Below are 21,941 nucleotides of genomic sequence, written 5' to 3'. Positions count from 1 at the left end.
TTAGTCTCTCTGCTTCCTGATCATGTCCCCATCAGCTTTTCTCTACCACAGTCTTCCACTGTGATTTTTTGCCTCATCTTGAAACCCAAGGAATGAAGCTGGCTGCTTTTGGACTGAGACCTCTGAAACCATGAACCCCAAAACAAACTTTTACTCGTTAAAATTGTTCTTGTCAGGTCTGTTAGTCACAGAAGTGAAAAAGCTAACTAAAACACCGCTCTATACTGTCCACAGTCTTATCGGCATTTTGGTCTTCTGAGTTACCACCAGAATCACCCATTAAGCTCCGCTTAGAACATTCTACTTTTCCAACTTGCATCTCTAAACTTTTCAAAATTTCTCCCACCACACAAACCAACTCCAAAGTTTTCTGAACCATATGGTTAGGGTACTACAACAATAACCCTATTTCTTGCTACCAGTTTCTGTTTTAATCAGTTTTTCATCAATGTGATCAAAAGACCCACAAAAACAACTTAAAGGAAGAAAAGTTTATTTGATGTCATAGATTCAGAGGTTCAGTTCATGGTCAAGAGACTCCACAGCTCTGAGTCCAAGGTGAGGCAGAACATCATGGCAGAATTGTGTAGCAGACAGAAGCAGTTTAGAACATGACATGGCAGTCAGGAAGCAGAGAACGCCACTCACCAGGGATAAAATATATACCTCAAAGGCACGCTCCTAATGACCCACCTTCTCCAGCCACACACCCTACCTGCCTATAGTTACCAACCAGTTAATCCATCTCAGTGGTTTAATCCACTGACTAGGTTATAACTCCTATAATCCAATCATCTCACTTTTGAAAATGCTTGCATTTCTTCACACATTAACTTTAGGGGGACACCACAGATCTAAACCATACAGAGGCAGGATGGGGATTCCTTGGAAGGAATGATGTTAAGAAACATTTTGCATACTACCAAAAGTGGTTATTGGGTAATCATTTTTTGTTTAAGACTAAATAAATGCAGAGATAAATCCACAGATGATAATCCTAATTTAATATTTAAATTCATTAATTTTTGGTTAGTTTATAAAGCAATCCAGTATTCTGCTTCAGTTTGGAAATGAAAATAATCATGTGAAACATCTTCAAAAAAGTATGAGTAAATATAAAACATGATCAAGCACTCTGAATAGAGTTGCACTTATGTGCTATCTAGTAAATGCTAAGAGATGGTTCTCCAAATAGAAACTACTGCCCAAAGAATATAAAAAGAAGGGATGAGAAAAGAAGGAGGTGGGGGAAAAGCCTATCTCTAAATGAATAAAGAACATTTACCAAATAATTGAAATTTCTTTTGCAATTTGAATGACAAGTTCTTTATACATATTCATTATGTTATAAATGTTTCCTTTAATTCTCATTAATATCATTCAGGAACACAAAAGACTGGCAAAGCTGTGGATAACCTGTTAGCCAGTGCTAACAGAGTTGATCACTGGTGTTTCTCTAACAATGAGCAGTGTTTCATCTTCACATCCTTGTTCCTCACAAATGGCTCTTCAAAGAGCCGACAAACAAAATGCAACCAATCCCAGGGTAACTATCTATTTTTCCTGTTGCCCTTGGTTAATGTTCTCACTCTGATTCACACCCACCCGCATCTCCACTGGAACCAGTGAGCAACTTCCCCTACAGGTGGCAGTCTCACGCACAATTTGCTGACAACAGACAGGCAAGCCATGCCTGGGATCTCCCAGTGCTGCTCCCATTATTTTCTCCCAATATTTAGAGAACAGCCAGCAGGATCCAGTTAGTTTGGACCTGAACTCTCCAGCACATTTATTCAGTGCAATATACACAGAACAGTCCCAACTTTGCAGCCTAGAATTCAACAGCATCCAGGTTCCCGCCCTCCCTGGTTTTTCAGACATCCTACTCCCTATACTCTCACAATGGTGACCTCTGGGCCCCTGTCCTTCAGGATCCAACTTGGCTTCCATCTCTTTTGGAAGCCTTCCAGGAGCAACCCAGCCGACGTAACCCTCTTCTTCAAAGCCAGTTGTCCGCAGAATTCTCTAGTACTTAGTCATGGTCTCTTTTATCACATCCTATTGTAAGTATCTTGAAATATAATTACATATTTTATTAGTATCTAACTTTGCAATTGTATTTTTGCCTTCTTTTTACTCATTACATAATTTTTCCACATTGTAACTTAGTAAAAGGTGAGAGGTTTATTCATTCTGATGAGAAACCAGACTGTGGTGACTAAGAAGCAAAACTTTTCATTGCTGTTTACTGCTTCATGAACTTGGGCAAATTATTGATCCTTTCTTATCTTCACTCAGTTCCAATATGTATGAAATGGTGATGAGAATAATAGTTACCTGTAGAGTAATTATTAAATTTAATGAGACAACATATGAAAAGCATTTTGCACTAGGATGCAGTAACTCAATAAAAATGTTATTATTTGTTTACCATTTTCACTCTCTTGAAAACAAAATGACTTATTCCTGATTTACTTTTATTTATAAACCATTTACTGTTCTAGAACTTTGCATGAATAACTTTCTTCAATCTTTCCTGGTAATTAATGTCACCATAAAAATATTCTTCTAATATTCTAAGATTCCCTTTACATTGCATCATATGCATTTTTCCATGTTAAGATCATATAGAAGTATTTGTTTAGTTCATTTGCCAATTTAATTGGGAGTTTTGGGTATTTTTTTGAGTTATTTATTCTAGATATTAGTTCTCTGTCAGAAGAGTAACTTGCAAAGATTTTCTCCCATTGTGCAAGTTTTCTCTTCACATTCTTAATTATTTCCTTTTGCTGTCTGAAGCTTTTTAATTTGATGCCAAATTTTGAGTTTATAGAACTCAAAAGTTAACCATCAAAAATTAAAACAACCCAATTAATAAATGGGAACATGAATTAAATGGACACTTCTCAAAAGAAAAAATACAAATGGCCAAAAAATATGTGAAAAAATGTTCATCATCATTAGTAATTAGGGAAATACTAATCAAAACTACCCTGAGATTTCATCTCCCTCCAGTTAGAATGTCAGACATCAAGAATACAAACAATAATAAATGCTGGTGAGGATATAGAGAAAAAAGAACACTTTTGTACTGATGGTGGGATTGTAAATTAGTACTGTGGAACCTCAGTATGGAGGTCCCTCAAAAGACTAGGAATGGAACCCCCATAAAACCCACCAATACCACTCCTTGGTATTTATTCCAGAGAACCAAAGTCAGTGTACTATAGCAATCCATGCATAAATATTAATTAAAGTCATCTTACTACAGTGATACATGCATACCCATGCTTATAGCAGCACAATCACAATAGCCAGACTATGGAACCAGCCTAGGTGTCCATCAGTGGATGGATGGATAAAGGAAATGTGGTATATATACACAATGGAGTTTTATTCAGCTAAAAATAAAATTATGTCATTTGTAAGAAAATGGATGGAACTTAAGAATATTATGTTAAGTGCAATGAGCCAAACTCAGAAGGTCAAGGGTTTTATGTTTTCTCTCAAGAGGAAGCTAGAGAGGAAAAAGAAAAGGAAAGGTATGAGGGCAGAGGAGAGACTCATGAAAACTGAAGGGAGATCAGTAAAGTAGAAAAAAGGGACCAGCAGGAGGGAACAGGGAAGAGAAAGGAGAAATACTAGGGAATGATATTGGTCAAATTATATTGTTATGTTGTGTGCATGTATGAATACATAACAACAGACCTCACCATTGTGTACAATTATAATGCACCAATAAAAAAGTGAACAAAAAAGATCATACAGAATCCAAAAAAAAAAAACTTTGAGATGTTAATTTACTTTTCAGATAATGATGTTGAGAACAACTACTTGTCCCTCCCATTTATTGATCAACTATTATGTGCTAGATATTTTAATTTCATTAGTGATAACACTAATGTTCAAAATTCTGCAAGGAAGTTGTTATGACATTTATTTTAGAAGTGAGAAAACTGAAGTTCCAGGTGGTTAAATATACTATTTATGTTAATTCTCTATCTGTATGGCAGAACTGGGCTTGAAATGAGATCTATCTCCAGAACCTATGCCCTTCTCTCTAATTACCTTTTGTCTTGGGTTCATTATCTAGTTTGGTATTGAGCCATTCAGAGGTAAATGAGCCCTGGTAAATCTATAATTTCTGGAAATATTGCAGTTGCATGTATTTAATGTAAAATAAGTTCTTTGTGGTCTACTACTAATAATATTTCTGTTACCCCACTTTGCCTGTGCTAGCAAATAAAGGCTAATTGATAAGGCCCAGTTGTTATATTAAGACTTTTTCCAGATACAAGTAAAAATGTCACTACATTGTTTTGTTTCGTAGTATTAGGTGGTACTCAGTGCTTTGTTTAAAAAGTGTCTGCTTTGACATGTCATTTATCTATTCCTGGTGAAGAAGTGATCTGTCTCATTCTTAGATATTAATTTCAGAGAGATTAGATTTAATATATCACATGGACATTTATGAGGCTGTTCTACATACAACATTATTGATTTAATATTGATCTTGTTTATAGCTGGTGTATTTAATTAAAAATATTATATCTGACTCAGTATTTAATGTGTTTGGTTTGACTTTTAGTCTTTTGGTTCCATATTCAAGGATCTGATTTGATAAGAAAAACACTGCTCTTGGATATGAAGAAAATTATCAGTAGACAGTGAACAGATGTGCCATTATGCAAAAATAATCACATTTTTAGAGCAGAAATCTAAAGAGAAAATATGTTTAAAAGAGATATGATGTTTTTGTTTAGGTAAACATTGTGTTCTCAGCTTCATTACATTAACTAAACTATAAACAATAGGCATAAAAGGATTCTCAAAATCAACAATTTTTTTAACAAATTGCGTATGAATCCACTTTATCAAGACTTTCCTTACATAGAAAGAACATTTCATGTATTTTTGGTAAACTATTAATTAAACATTCTTATTTATGGTTTTCATATATTTGCATTTTGAAATCTGCAGCTCCAAAACATCATGATGAATGTGTTAAGATCTTTTAGTTGACAGGGAGACAGAATGCAAGAGACTCACCAGCTTCTCTGAAGACACATTAGGAGTCAATAGATTTTAAGCTTATGTATAATATTGTTTTGCCTGGCTCACCAATAGAATGAATTTTCACTTGCTCACTGATTTCTGTTTCCTACAAGGAAACTTCCTGTAATTCCCGCACAGCCATTCCCATTGTTCATCCCCCTTATCAAGGCAGTCACCCCAGCGAATCTCCCTATCGCAAAACCCAGAAATCCCAAGACATTCTTCATTGCCTATCCTTTTTGCCTCCCAAATTTGTTAGCTTGCCGGTTCAGCCATTTCTTTCTGCTTCTTTTGAATTCAAATATTTCTTTCTGCCTCAAAGAAAATTCTTGCATAGGTACTTATTTTACAGCCAGATTTTAATCACGTGGTTCCTGCTCTATTCTACTCTCTATCTGTGTTTTGCAACTGAATTTGATCAACTGAATTTCCATGTGCTTTTGCTACTTCCACTACAACAAGAGACAGCTCTGGATCACATATAAATTGTTGCATTGCAGCTTTCTATTAGCTAGCCCTGGCTTAATGGACTGCAGCCTTCGTCCTTAATACCAGTAGGAAAAATTGAAAAATACCAAGTTAACTGTTGAACAGACTGTGGGCTGTTCCATGCTCTGCACATGCTCTCATGCAAACTATAGGACTTCAGTCTGAGGGAGGGATAATCCATGGTGGAAACACACTCACTGAAATTACATGGTCAATAAGAGGGATGCTAGGCTTCATGTTGCAAATCCACGCAGCAAACGTTCTTAGATACCACACAGTGTTACCTACTGTTACAGCTTCCATTCCACATGCACTGTTTTGCAGCTTCAAGAAATGATTTATCTCCTCTCCCCCCATAGCTCATGATGTCTTTATATATTCTTTCCTCCCCTCCCCTACTCCTTCCTTTTCCCCTTCTTTCCCTCACTCTCTCTTTCTTTTGTTACTTAGTGTACTCAGCTAAGCACAGATTTTTTTTTTAATCACAGTCTCAAGAGGTTTATAATTGGTCTCTTGCTGATAAAACAATAATAAAAACATTTTCCTCTCTTACGTTACTGCTTTTTTGTCTCTTTTCCACCAAACTTTCAATTAATCTTGTACATTCTCTAAGATCTAACCTAATCTTAAGCAGCTTTGCCTTCTGGGAAAAATTATAATTATTGTTTACATTTTCATTTTAATATGTTTCATATATAGGCATTTTTGCTTCTACCAAAATACATTCTCCTCAAAGGCAGGGTGATATGCATGTCTAGACTCAAACTGAATCTGTCTTTTGTCTCTGTCTTCATCCTCTTCAATAACCGTCTGTTTCTGTTTATATGTTTTATTAAGACAAAATAATGCAGATGTGTGTGTACATGTGTAGAAAAGAGATTTAGCAAAAATTGGATGAAATATAACTTGATAATAAAAATGTATTTGGTTTTATTTTTATTTCCTCAAGGCATAGAACAACACCCATTTTAATTTGTCATTAAATCATTCGACCCTTTATGATAATATCCATTTCAATTTCTCAATAATTACATATAAATCTGGACTATAAAAATCAGTATAGTAGCATAACCATTGCTACAAAATACTACTCCCAACTCAATTCTGGGATTTTCAAGCCCAGGGAATGATGCTGTCTCCCTTCACTTCTAGCCTAACACCCTATGGAGTGCTGGTGCACAGTCCATACCCAACTAATGTTTTTGGATGGAGCTGAATGTGAATCACCTGCAGCATTCTGGTTTTTGATTGAGCATCTAATTCAGTAAAGAACTCAACAGAAGCAGATCTGAAGATGATAAAAGTATTAAACACTGTCATTAATGGGCACTTATGAGCATAAGTAGGGTTAAAAGTATTTCACCTAAAATGTAGAGTTGGACCAGCCACTTCAGGTATACTTCAGGTAAATAGATTACAAGTAAATTGCAGTCAATTCTCTAAGTGAAAAAAGCTTTTAGGTGATTACATAAAGTCTCATGAAAACAATTTTATCATCATTGAAACTCCATGTAATTTTACCCTAAGTAAATTTCACTTTCAAATGTATCACCCAAGTTTGAGGTAAAATAATCTTAAAACTATGACTTCCATTTGCTTCCATCAATCTACCAGAAAACAATGTGATTATATACATATGAAACAAAAGTTATGCTGTAATTCCAGTATTGACTGAGTATCTTGTTTCAAACTAACCCTCTCACAGAAGCAGGCAGTAAGTGGAGAGGAGTGACCCTTGAAAGAAGGGAATTGTACAAGGAAAACACATTTATATGGCTTTTCCCCTGCGCACACTTCCAAGCCCATGCACAGTTCAAAGCAGCCAGAACTCAAGAAGAAAGTTGCAGTTTTATTGGTTTGCTGTGCCAAAGGATGGAGTGTGAGCTGCCAAAATATCTGAAAATTAAGGAAGAATCCCTGAAAGAACAGAGCTACTGCAGGAAGAAACTCAGTATCTGCATTCAAACTGCCCTCGAATGTTTGGATGGTCCTAAACAGTGTAAGCACAGGGAGAAGCCAAGAACACACTGGAAAGTTACATCTGGAAAGCCAAAGATTTAAGCATAACTTAGCTGCCATATGCCACAAGCAGACAAAATTTGGGATTTGGATCCTGCCAAGTTAAGAGGTCTAGATAAAACATACTGAATATTAAATTAAAATTGGAAAAGGAGCTTATAGAACAAAAATGATGTCTCGGTAGAAATACAGTTTCCTTAAACAAAGAGCCAACTTGATACATTAGATTTTTCCAAAATAAAAAAAAAAAAATTGTTCTTGTCAAAGACACTATTAAGAAAATTAAAAGCAAGTCGCACAATGGGAGAAAATATTTGATATACATACATATATCTTACAAAGAGTTTGCATCTCAATATATAAAGAACTCCTCAAATTAATAATAAAAAGACAAATGATGCAAAAAAGATAAGCCAAAGGCTTGAACAGTCATTTCATAAAAGATATACAAACTTTCAATAAACACAAAACAGGTTTAATTAGCATCATATTACCATCGCTGGTCATCAAGAAAATGTTACTTAAAACCACAGTGATTTACATGTCACTTCTATAATAGTTACAATTAAAAAGTTATTTTTGTATCAATAAAAATATTACATATGGTCATACTTGTGCCTTGGGATGGATTTGGATTGAATATAGCATGATTTATTATCGCGTTCCCTCTGCCCGCAGAGAGAGACACGACAAACTGGTTGTTCATCAGAGCTCTTTTATTGTTCTCTTTATTGTTCTCCTTAACAAGGAAGTCACTATATATGAATCATGAGCCAATCAGGTTACAGAGCATGTGGGGAGAGCATGATCACTACATAGAATACACTAGGGGCATGAAGAGAGCACGCAGCGAGCACGAGTCACCTCGTCCAATCAGGTCAACTTCTTTAAGCAGTGTCAGCTGTTTGTTGCAAACCAGGCCATTTTGGCTCAGTGCCAGGCGCCATATTGAAGTCCCTGAAAGCCAGGCTAGGGTGGGGTCCGTGGTACCCGGACAATTTATAGTTTGAATTGAATTGGATGAGTATGGTGTTTTTGATTAATTATAGCATAGTCAGATGATAAGAATTGAAAACAACATATACCTACAGTAGGAAGTTCCTCACAGCCCTCTCACACTTCATACTGTATCCTACCGTAAACACCTGGGCATCCTCCAACATGCCCTGTTTTCATACCTTATTCATCAACTTCTTCTTTCTTCATTCCTTTCTCTTTTTATAAATTAAGAACTTCTGCAGTCACTAAGGGCAATTTTTAGCTAAGCTTTCTTATAACAGCAATCCCAAGAGCTGAGGTATTTTTGTAATGCTGGTATTTTCCAAAAGTTCATCTATGACAAAGGCTAGTTATTTTATCTACACAAGATTACATTGACCAAGAAGTGGTTAGTTGCTGTATTTTCCAGGCTTCAGTCATCATCAAATTTCTAAAATATTTCTTCTGATATGTTTATGCAGATTTGTTCCATAGAATTTTGCACCAAAGTTTCTACTGTTTCTTTGTTCTCCTGTGTGTAGACCTTGATAATGATAGAGAATATTTTTCATCAAGTCACTTTACATAATTTAATCCAAATTGATGCAATACTAACTTCTTTTTTAAAAAAAACTCCTATCCTTTTTTGGTTAACCATATTTTTATGAATAATACTGTTACATTACATCTTTATTTTCTCATTGCTGGACCGAGAAGTTGGTGTTATACTGAATTGTGACAACTGATCACCATATAAATTCCTTTTTAATGCTCTTGTGTAATGTGTAATAGACTGTGAACTATCATCTTGAAATGTCATCATGTTTCCAAAACATGACAAAGTAATAATGTGGAAAAGCTGAATTTAGTCATTTAAAATCTACCATGCGCAGTGAGTGATATCATTTTCTCCAAATCCTAACCTAAGAGTTCGTTTACTCATTTTCCACTTCATTTTATAAGAAAATCTTTCCATTTTGTGTTTTAAAGAGGATTGGGTGTTACACAGCCACCTCTTTTTCAGTATTGAGCAATAGTCAAATGCTGTTTTTCCCTTAATCTCCTGTAAATGCTTTTTCCCAAAGCAGTTAATTCAGTTAAATAGAGAACTGCACAGGGAAAACTCACATTTATATGGCTTTTCCCTAGAGCTCACTTCCAAGTCTATGCACAAATCAAGGCAGCCAGAACTCAAGAACAAAGTTGCAGTTTTATTGACTTGCAGTGCCATGGGATAGAGTATGGGCCTCCAAAACATCTGAAAAATGAGGAAGAATTAAAAGTCAGGTATAATAGAGCCTGCTAAAGTGGTCACAGGAGTACACAGAAGGTACAACAGGATCGTGTAAGAGGGACATTAACCAAAGCCTCAGATCAAGGAAAGCTTCCAGGATTAAGTTATAGCTAAGCTCTTAGTAGAAATTTTGATCAGAAGGAAAGAACTGAGAGAAGAAGGTGAACAGGAAAACATTTCCAGCAAAGAAAAGAAAAGGAATATCTAAGAACTGGGGGCAGAAACCAAGACAACCATTTAAGGAATTGTGAGAAATAAGAATAAATATTGGTAATGTAGAACATGAACCGCATTATAAATAAAATTGACTTTCTCTTATAGAATTTAAAGCATATAACTTATTTTAGGACTTAGTTTATTTTATAGTGTAATTTTCAAAATTAACTTTTACTTAATGTATCAGAATGTGTACACACATGCCAACTGATAGAGTGGTTGGAAAGAGTAGTTATAGATAAACAAATGGCAAGACCTGGCAAGGTTAGCCTAAATTTTCATTCATGTTTGTTTTTCCAAGCCTCTGCCATTATCATTTGGTCTAGCATATGTCCAGCATGGGCGAGGTAAAGGGTTCCTGTCAGAGGGATGGGCTGGCTACAAAATTTATTTATCAGAAATAAATAAATAAAATTTATTTATCAGAAATAAACACAGAAGGCAAAATTATCTTAAAAGCAGGGGTGTGACAGATTGAGCCATCCAGAAGGGTCTGGCTCTAACAAAGGAAGGAGCTGGTACTTGCTTTATTTATAGCAGTACAGATCAGAGGATCGGGAGGTATAAAGTTTCAGTGTGGGAGGAGTCCTGTTTCAGCCCTTGCTTTTTGGTGTGGCAGAAGTCTTGCTGTAAGTAGATTGATTGGCGTTTGGCAAGCTGCACCCATCTCAGGGAGGCTGTGCTCACCACTGTGAGTGGTGAGCAGGTCAGGGTGCCGGCCTGAAGTGGGCAATCTCACACCAGGGGTTTTCCACCTGGGAGTTCCCAAGACAGCCACTTGCCTGCCTATGGCTCCAACATTGCTCAGTTCACACATGGTTCATAGGTGGTTCTCAGCAATTTGTAATAACATATTGTTATATTTTAAGTTAAATGTACATTGATGGCCTTCCCAGCCTAGAAATTAGTTACTGAAGGAAAGTAATTAGTGGTATATTATTATAAATAACCTAGTACCTAGAAATTCATAAATCAATACACTACTCAAAAACTGTTATTTTACTATATATGTTAATTATGCCATTTAAAAATTCTAAACCTATTGAAAAAATATTTTTTTATTTATTAGTAGCTGTATACCTAAAAATTGTGAACTTGGCTCAAATGACTCAAAAACTTTTTAATCACCTTTTTGGGTGCATATATAATTTTCATAAATGCATAGCTATAACTACCTTTGCCATTTAGGGCATTTTATTTTTATTTCTCTGCTTGGTTTGCTCCCATTTTTCTCTTCTTCCTTATCTCCAGTCATATCAACTCTAAAAAGGTAAACAATGGGATATATTGCATTATTCCATTTTTTTCTAAATATTTCTAATAATATAATAACATGCATACATATAAACCCACATATTTATATACATATGGTCATTTATTGTTGCTTTTAAACATAGGTTTATATTGTAAACAAGTTCTGTTTCTTGTTTTTCTCAACTCCAAGCACATCACAGAAATCCTTCACCGGCACCTGGCGTAATTATAATAGACCACTTTTCAAGTTTCTGTGTTTCATGGCAGGAGTGCATCATCTTTCTATGATTGATGGTCATCACCACTATTCCAATTTGGTGTCACAATAAACAATGACAAACTGGGTATCTTTGTACATTGATTTTAATTTTTTATTTCTCTGGTATACCATTCTGGGGGTGGAATTGCTGGGCCAAAGGACACCTGTATTTTTTAATTTGCACAAGTGTAACTTTTGAAATGAAATAAACCTTTTCTGATTTCTACTAGTAATGTGTAAGAATATACTTAATTACACCAGCAATGGATATTAAATGTTATCAGACCAATAGATACAAAGCAGTTGCCCACTGGCCTTTTTCTTTATACTCATGAATGAGTTTGGGCATTTTGTATATGGTGGTTGGACATGCCTATTTGTTCCACTTTGTATTGCCTCTTCAGATGCTTTATCTATTTTTCTTTTGTATCTTCTTTTTTAGAGACATGCCTATGTTTATAAATATGCACTTTTTATACCCGTGTTTTAATTTTTCCTCAAATTTATTCCTCTTCTGTTGACTCTGTAAATAGTATCTTTTGTAATACACATTTATTTTTAAATATTTTCATTTTATTTATTTATTTATTTATGATGCCAGGAATTAAATCCAGGGTTGCTTAACCACTGAACCACATCCACAGCTCTCTTTATTTTTTATTTTAAGACAGAGTCTCACTAAGTTGCTTAGGGCCTTGCTAAGTTGCTGAGGCTGGCCTCAAACTTGTGATCCTACTGCCTCAGCCTCCTGAGTTGCTGGGATTACAGGTATGTGCCATAGCACCCAGCCAAAATGTTTTGTTTTTATAAAGTCTAATATTCCATGTGTATTTTCTAGCTAAAAATTCCTTCCCAGACTTCTCTAAAATTTGTGAGAGTCAGTCTTGATAAGTGCTTTCATATCTCCTCTTCCATCATCCCCAATTCCAAATTATTTTCTATATATCATGCAATAGATTGTGTGGCTTATTTACCTTCTTAATCCAGTTATTTGTGTCCTTTCTTTTTAATAGGTAACACAGTCAGTTAACCTTCTCTTTTGGTAATGTCTAGGTCATGCTGACATTGGTATTACCATTCTCATTTTCATTATCTGAACTCTTAGGAAAAAATGATCACAGTATTCACAATGTTAAACATTAAATTAACATCACTTCAGTACCAAGGAAATAGTCAATCCACAGGCCAAGGACTATTAACACTCATGATTCCAATGCACTTAAGCTGCATGTCCTAACACTCAGAGGTATGCAACAACAGATGATTCATTACTATAAACAGCAAATCACAGTTGCCAACATCAGCAGACAGGGAAAAATATTGACAGCAACTGTGGAAGGCACATAATCCATGCCATGTCCATCTGCTACAAAAATGGTTGCTTTAAGCCACCATTATGTATGGTATGTATGGGTTTTGCATTCCCCACCAACCTTCTGCACCTGCTGCCTGGACTTTCTTCCTCTCCAGAAGGTTTCTCATGGCATGGAGTTTCAGTACTACCGTGACTTGGGCATCCCAGGAGTACCAGAAGTTCTTCCATTTGAGCTTGCATTTATAAACATTTTCTCTTCATCTGTTCAATTTTGGGGTTGAGAATTTAGGCTTACTTTGTAGCCTCATAGACCTTTTGGGACTCACTTGAATCTGATTAAGTGCTTTTTAAATTTTTCTGTTAAATTTGTAATCTTCCCATTACCATAGTGCCATTTCCAAAAAATGTGTTCACTTGTTCTAACTTATTTTTCTCTCTCTCTGATGGTGGTGCTCACTACGAGATGGTTATTTTTTTTGTCAACTCATGAGGACTTGTATCTGGTTGTTAAATTACAACCAGGAATTGACAGTCTTACGAATTATAGAAGGTAAAATGTCCTTTCTCACTATGGGTCAAAACAAATTCCTCTCCTAAGATATACAGAAGTTGTGGATTCTCCAGTCTTCTGATCTGTGCCAGGTTCACAGACTGGGAGGACTTCTACCCTTCAACCAACCTCTTGGCCATCGGAAGGCAATAGAACACATACATTTGGGGGGACAAATATCTAAAAAAGGAATTCAGGAGGACTTGCAAATGTAGTTTCTTTCCTTGCCTTCACTGCTGTTTCCCCTTGTTTTGTTACCTAGCCTAAAGGAGAGTTGATAGTTCTCTTCCAACACATTCTTACCTTGGACTCCAGTCTTGCCAGCTTCTCTTCCAGACCCTCAGAGCCACTTTTTCAAGAGAAGGTTATCAGTGAAATGGAAGGAAACTGTTCAGTATTCTAAATTCCCAGAATGTTTTAAAAACTTTAAAAATATGGGCAAGAGATAAATATAGAGGCATTCATACCTCCTTTTTTTCTAAGTTAAACAACAGTATTTTTCAAAAACAGTTGACATTGATTTATTTTAAACATATTCTTATCTCCTTTATGAGTATTTGTGCCCTTTGATAACTATCTCAGGGCACAAGTTTGAATTTCAACATAGAATATATAGGCAGCAGTAAACAAAACCATATATATTTTTAAAGTCAATCTAAATTACTTAAATTTGGACTTGATCATGATTTATTGTGCTGCCTAAGTTCAGAAGAATGGATGAATGCTGCTAAATTATTCATTTGCCTGAAGTGGAAAGAGGTCACCACCTAGAACCATATGTCATAAATATTAAAACCATCTCATCTTAAGGACTTACGTGGGCAATGAATTATAAGGACCACTATAGATTGATTCTAGGTTAATCATCACTTTATCCCCCATTGACCATTAGTTAAAACTATAAAGAAGTTAGCAGCTTAGCATACAAGGTTTGAATTTATTTCTCTCACAAATATTCTCAGACCTTTTAACTTTAATTTGGTGAGCAAAAACAATAGATTTCCAACCTCCAGACTTTGTGTTAATGTTTTAAAAATCTGCTTTGGTTTCAATCTTGAGAATCAGGAATGTTTTGATAGCAATAGTCACAGAATCAATAAGCCTCAGGGGTCCACAGTCTTAGAAAACAAATATTCATTCATTCCTGTGGCTTCAGCAAGTAGCAACCTGTCTTTTTATAAGTTCAATTCTTTTTTCTTAGTGGTGCAATCATAGCACTACAGAAGACACATTCTTTTTTAGGGCTCTTGCCACATATTATATTGTATTGCGTTTATTTACATAAACGTTATTTCTCATACCAGATGGGCTATGCCTTAAAGGCATAGTCTACTATCTCACATGTTTTTGCATTCATACACACAGTGTCTCACAGGAATTCATCTTTAATGTAGTAAAAAGAGAATAAGGGATGGATGGTCTTGAACTGAAGTTCCAAATCTACCACTAATGATTGGTATTTCTTAATGCAAGTTAGCTTATCTCTTCTGTGAAGTAGATATCATAATATCAGTTGCCTCACAGAGTTGCAATGAACAAAGAAATTCATGTGAAAGAGGCATTTTGAAAAATTTTTTAAAGTTTCACAAAAATATTATCATAAGGAAGAAATTCAGTAGATATAGTATATTCCTTCTTCAATGGTGGAAAATCTCATACTTTGGATTTAAATGTCATCGTTTCACTGATTTTTTTTTTTTATAAAAAAGAGACATCCCTGTTTCTTTCTGTAGATTTAGATTTTGAAGTGAGCTTCTAAGGAATTTATTAAATTAAAAATTCCTATGAGAAAGAATGTGGGCTTTTCAATTCAGATCAAAAATGATGGGATAGTAGATAGTGATAACTGTGGCATGGGCTTCTGCAGTTATTATGGGAGGCTGCTGTCTAGTAAATTTTCTTTTAGAAGTACTTTTGGTGCTAACTTGTGGTGGAGATGTTGGAACAGGGGCACACAGGACAAGAGCAATCCACAGAGGAAGTGAAATATGTCATAGTCCATAACATGACGAAGAACACAGGTGCAGGTTTTGAAAATACATTTCCCCATCCTTCACTTTACTTGGCAAGAAATGCAAATATTTGAGAGAATAATGTTGAATGTTTACAGTTCTTCACCTGACAGATGGAATATTGAAGAAAAAGAAAAACTCTTAGGTTAGAAGAGAAATGTGCATGAACAAGAAATCTCTTTCAAAGAGTATCTGTGTTTAATCAGTTACACAGTACAGATATGGAACTTAAATATTTGGGGTTTTATTGTACAACTATTTCAGTTAACAGAATATTTGAGCAGACTATCCTAATTCCCCTCAATGAAAATTAATTTCCCATTTCTTCAAAACTACTTTAAACAGAAACTGTTCTTATGACACTTACCAAAATATGTTTGTGCTACAGTAGTTTAGTACTGGACATATCTCTACTCCCAAGTTATAAACAGCTTGAGGAATGGGGCCCAAGTCTTGCCTTCATATCCCTTATTTATTTACATTTAAGATCTTAGAAGAATAAATATTGTTAGTAAAATTGAATTTAAAAGAAATTCTAGAAAATAATTTAGAATTGAACAAAACCTAGTTCCCTGTGTTTTCTCAGAAATGAAAAATTTATCACAGACTATTTGCATCTCAACAATTCTGAGGACACAGGTGCTGAGCATCAATAGCTACTGCTGTCCAATCTCCACAGCACCTTAGCATCTCCACCTTGGGGTTCAGAGATTGATAACATCGGAGGCAGATGTCACTTTGGATTTTTTTTTCTTCACAATGGGATTTAAATGTGTTGGCATAAAGCACCAAAATACACTTTTGCCCTCTGTTTAACCTAGTATGAAGCACTCTGATAGTATAGAATCCACTGGTAAATAATTTAGTGACATCCAATTCAGCTGCCTATCCAAACATGACCTCAAGAATAAGGACTAGTTGAAAATTTTTGAGAAATATACATCACCTAGTGAGATGAATTGAAAATTTCCTAGACTAACCCTTCAATTATTGTTCTCCTGAAAAGTCACTTTAGACTTTGCTGATGAGTATATTCTAGATAGTTTTAATTTGATGATTAAAAATCATCCACAGGACAGTGATTGCATGTTTTAGCTGATGAAAAAGTCCAGGGACACTTTTAAAAGCTAAAATACTTTGGGTTACTAGGTAACATTTCATTGGCATTGCTATAGGCTATAATCATACTGTGTTTTAATGCTCCTCTTTTAAAAAATTCATTCGTAATGCTTTGTAACATTAAATTGCTAGAAACAACATATATAATGGCAATGAAAATGTTACCATACATTTAAATAGAACTCCACAGTTCACAAAGCAGTAACAATAATGCTAGAACACTTTCTAACATCAAAGTAATAAGTCCCCAACTGGGGAAGTCCCTGGAGGATTACAAAGAAGCTGCAAGAAGTTCCAGGAGGCCAGAGTGGTGGTTGGAAACAGAAGAGAATTGCAAAAATCAAAGTAGGTTGCTAGAGGAAATTTCAAGGTCACTACTCTCTCTCTCTATTGCTGTCGGTTTAGACCTAGGAAGCTTAAAAGCATATCTGAAAGTTGTGTCTAGTGCAAAGGGTACAAAGGATCAGACAAAAGAAGAAGGTTATTTTGTGCCTATGAGCAATCAGTGCAAAGAAAACCTAACCAAGTATTTCCTGTCTCTCCCACCATCGATACTCCAGGAATCTCTCAGTGCTTGTAATTTTATTGTCTCATGTATATAAAATTGTTCCTCATTATATTACTCACTTTTTATCACCTGCATCAGTAGTATTCAAACAGTGGTATGCACAAACTGTCAAGACAGTTAAAATGCAAATTCTCAGATTTTAAACATCAAACATTCAATTCAGTAAGTTGGTGACTGAACCTTGAATCTCTATTTCTAATACAAGACTCCCCAGGTAATTGTAAGGGTAGTGGCCTTGACGTGATATTTTGAGAAGTACTGAACTGTGGTACCTGACACAGTTCCTAAAGTAGCACGCACTCCATGAATCATACTGGCATTGATGCTTTCTTCAGTAGAAGAACTTCAATCTGTTTTAGTTCCTCAGGGTCTGGTTGGTGTCCACCTTCAACAAAAGATGACACATATCCACTGAGCACAGGTAACTGGTCTAAGGGTTTTAGGCCATTCCTTATTTCATGCAAAAACCTTTATTGAGAAAGCAAACATTTTAAAAAGACAGCAGTTTAATATCAACTATTCTTTTATATTTTCTTCCTTTACTTTCTGTTTAGATATCCCATTCTTTTTCTAGTATCAGAAAATACAATCCTACATGTTCTTCTAGTTTTACTTTTTTATTTTTAACCTGGGTTCATTTATTCATTGTATTTAACTCATTACACTACAGAAATTTGTTTTGTGTAACATGATGTAGTACTTTAATATTGACCTTTTTGAAATAACCCATTCTCTTGGTCTCATTTTTGAGTTTTTCATACTTGTCACATCAATTTGAATTTTGGTCTTTGTAATATAGTTCTTATATGGCATTTATATACTTTTATAAAAGTATGCTTTTTCTGTTTTATTTATTTTTTATTCTCAAACAAGTTCTGTGCTGTTTTAGGATTTATAATGTGTCTACTTAGTATTCTATGTCTCCAATTATTATTTTTCATAATTGCTATTATCATCCATTTTCTTCTAATTAAATTTCCAAAGATCCTAATAAGTTCTAAAATGTCCTTTAGGTTTTATCTAGTATTACATTAAGTTTCAAGTAATCTGAGGAAAACTGACATTTATATTGTAAATTGTGTAGCCACACTTTTATCCAGAAGTGATTCAAGTCTTCTGTCAGGTGTCGAAGCATTTTTAATATAGTTCATGCTCATTGATCATTAAATTTTTCACCAGGTATTCTCTTTATGTAAATAATTATTTTTCTCAAATTAGCTATAATCTTTTATTGATGAATTAATAGAACAGCAAACAATTCGTATATATACATTTATAACCAATTTATGTATTGATATCTCAGTCTCTTTCAAATATTTGTTCAGTCAATTTTTATAGGCTTCTTAAATATTTCATCATATAACGATGATTTTTGTCTCTACCTGACAATACTTTCTCCTTTTACATTGAAATCATAATTTTGTTTCCTGCTTTATTGCATAGGCTAAAATTACCATGATATTGTTACATTTAGAGGTAATAGTACATAGCATTTTCTTGACTTTAATAGTCATATCATTAAAGTTTCAACTTCTAATAGATTTTCCACTTGTTTATTCTATCTCATTAAGACAAATCTTTTTCCTTCCTGGTTTATCAATACATAAATAAGTGTTCAATTTTGCTAAATGCCTTTCTGATGTCTGTTGAAAGATCATTTAAAATTTTAGCAAAGCCTCATTCATAAGAAATATTATCCCAGTAACCTTCTGAATGTTGAAGCAGTGCTGCTTTTCCATGTTGAATAATGCTACATTATTCTTTTTAATGAATTAATTAATTAACTGAATTTAGTTATTAATTATATTTATTTTATAAATTCATTAAAATCTATTTTTATATTTAACACATTTATAAATATATATTATTAAGAGGTTTAAGACAATTACTTTTTTGTAGTAAATCTGAAGTTAGAATATGAATGATTACTGAGAGGAAAAAAATAGTAGATGACCCAGAATAAAATAGTGTTTCCTAAATGATGATAGAAAAGGTTGTAATTTTTTTTCCTCACTGCAATGCCCACTAAGGGGGAGTTAAGTCCAACTGTAAGACCCTCTCAAACCACATCTGCCAACACATTAATTCAGAAAGGCATAGGACAGGAAATCCTTGTGAATAGAGAATGTTAGTCACTTCTCTCCAAAGTAATTTGTGAGCATTTATTTAAAATACGGGTCATGTGCAATGGGATGATCCCATGTTGGGTGTACAGAAACCTGCCTGAAACAGAAACCTAATAACCAGTGGAGTCAGTATCTCTTGTAACAACTCTAAAAGCATAGCCTTCAGGATCCCCAAAAGAAAAAAGCCCAGTTACAAAAGTGACTGAAATCAGAAACTCAAAGATGTATCTTCCTTTCTTCCATTTATAATGATCCCCTGAGTGGTAAATGACCACTATAAGCAATGTTGCCCAGAAGCCTAATTAGCATTCCACCTTTATTACATTTCCAGGAAAATAGGGCTATAAATTAGCAAAAAATTCAAATTTTCCATCAGAATAAGAGGTTATTTAGACATATGTGGCTTTTATTTTTTTACCAATGTAATCTTTCTTACCCTATTTATGTTTCTTGTAATTCCAACTTTAATTCCTATTTTCTCTTTTTTCCATATTTTTACAGGTAAAATATGGAAATTATGCTTTTGTATGGGATGCAGCGGTATTGGAATATGTGGCTATCAATGACCCAGATTGTTCCTTTTACACCATTGGGAACACCGTTGCTGATCGGGGATATGGAATTGCATTGCAACATGGCAGTCCTTACAGGGATGTTTTTTCACAAAGGTAAGATTTATGTATTATTCAAATAAGGAGAGAAGAAATTTAGACCAAAAAAAATTTACTTGGTTTCCCAGTCTGATTTATTACACTTTGTTTTCTTTGTTAGGAAAAGTACTTTTTAAAAGATAGCTATAAGTGGTTGTCCTATAAAACAGTCATTCCCCAAAATCTGAACTGAAGAACTATTATTATTGTAAATATGAAGAAAGAATTGTTCCATATTACTTGTTTTACTCTCAAAAAATTGATATGCCAAAGAAAGTAAGTACATTAGAAATTTCAATTAGAATTTAATTAAGCAGACAAATGTCTAAATTTTTAGGGACTAAACATCATAGAGTATGGAAAACAAATTCATTTCTAAGAACATTTTTAAGAATGTACTGAAGCACATAATGATAAGAAAATTTCCATCTGAATTTTATAAAGGAAAAGGATAAGAATTTTAAATTCCCCATTTGGTGTCAAAGTATAGATGAAACTCACATTAGAGACAACTTATTAAGAAATTATACCAACTCCAAATTAAAAATTTTAATTTTAAGCAAATTATTTAAGAAACAAAATTTTTAAATATATATTTTAGATTAACAATATATATGGAAGATTTGGGCCTGAAAGGAATTCACAAAGACTACTGCACTTCAATGAGAAAGAGCAGATGGAATAAACCCTTCTGAGGGAAGAAGCACAACATTGTTTTTAACTTAGATACAAAGACGGAAAAGCATGATTGAATACACCAAGTAAGATTGGGCTTTAGAGAGAATATCTTCCAGGTAGAAGTATATCTCATATAACACCCACAGTGCACTTTATTTTTTAAATAGTCTTCTACCTTTTCTCTAAAAGCTAATGCCAGACCAGGAAGGCAATCAATTACAGATAGTGCCAATGGCCACAAATTTCAAATGACTTGAGTTCTATTTCTCCAAATTTTAGGACAATAAAAGACCAGGAATTCCTGTTCTTTTAAGAGAGAAAGGGAGAGAACTAAAAACCACTAGTTTGCAATGTGTGTCATAACTCTTCCATTAGCTTATCATAAAAAGTTAAACCTCTTTCCTTCTCTTTAAAACATGGAAGTTAGATTAATTCTACAGTTCTTTATTAGTCAGTTTTTCTGTGTAGCAAAAAAACTGCAAGATATCAGTGACTTAAATTATTCCTCATCGATGAAACATGAAGGCTGTGATTTGGCAATGTTTCCACTGCAGACTGTGGGTCAACTGCAGATCTGCTCCATGCACCTTCTAATTCCAGAGCCCCGGTGGAAGAAACATCCCAGTCTGGATCAGGCTATTCTCATTACAAAGAGCAGTTGCAAAAGAACCTGGCAGAAACTCACAGTGCCTCCTGCCCTTCTTGATGGGATGTGGCACACATCCCATCCACCCACAGACTCTAACTAAAGCAAGTCCCATGGCCAAACCCAAAATCAATGGGGCAGACAAGTGTAGTTACTCCACATAAAGGAAAGGGGAATGAATAAATATGAACAATAAAACAATATACCATTGGTACCTTCTGGGTCTAAATAAATTCTAAGTATATGACAAAATCAAAATATTCATAAACTATGAAGTAAAAAAATTAAGGTATAAATAATGATTAATCAGTCAAAACACATTTATTGATAAGCAGATTCTAAGGGAACAACCTGGAAAGTCAGTTATGCTACAGGGAAATTCCTATAAAGCATTTACAGTCTACTTGGAAATATAAAAGCCATTTACATGCATGTACAAGGTTCTGGGTTTGATCTCCAGCACTGGAATGAATGAATGAATGAATGAATAAATAAATAAATAAATAAATAAATAAATAATTTATATGAACAGTAAATAATACAGACATTTCAGTAAGTGTGTGTTGATACATACATCTATATATAAATATGTTTGCTTATTTATATTGGGTTAACTCATGTTCATGAGATATTGAAAGAACCGAACATCACACCAAATAGTTAAACAAAGGAAATGTGAGTAAAAGCTCTCCAGAGAAGGTGAGCTTTAAACT

General features: G+C 34.4%; 1 protein-coding gene across 1 annotated transcript in view; it reads left to right on the top strand.

The window, feature by feature from the left end:
* The window catches only part of Grid2 (glutamate ionotropic receptor delta type subunit 2), a 1,421,540-nt gene that overhangs the window by 1,283,543 nt on the left and 116,056 nt on the right, over positions 1 to 21,941 (top strand). The window contains exon 14 of the mRNA XM_047565820.1: positions 19,756 to 19,922. Coding sequence (XP_047421776.1) covers positions 19,756 to 19,922 — 167 coding nt within the window. The remainder of the gene's footprint in view (positions 1 to 19,755; positions 19,923 to 21,941) is intronic.

Source organism: Sciurus carolinensis, chromosome 10 (assembly GCF_902686445.1).
Source record: "Sciurus carolinensis chromosome 10, mSciCar1.2, whole genome shotgun sequence".
Lineage (NCBI taxonomy): Eukaryota > Metazoa > Chordata > Mammalia > Rodentia > Sciuridae > Sciurus > Sciurus carolinensis.
The sequence above is the reverse complement of the archived record's forward strand: the minus strand, read 5'-3'. Positions and strand labels throughout refer to the sequence as shown.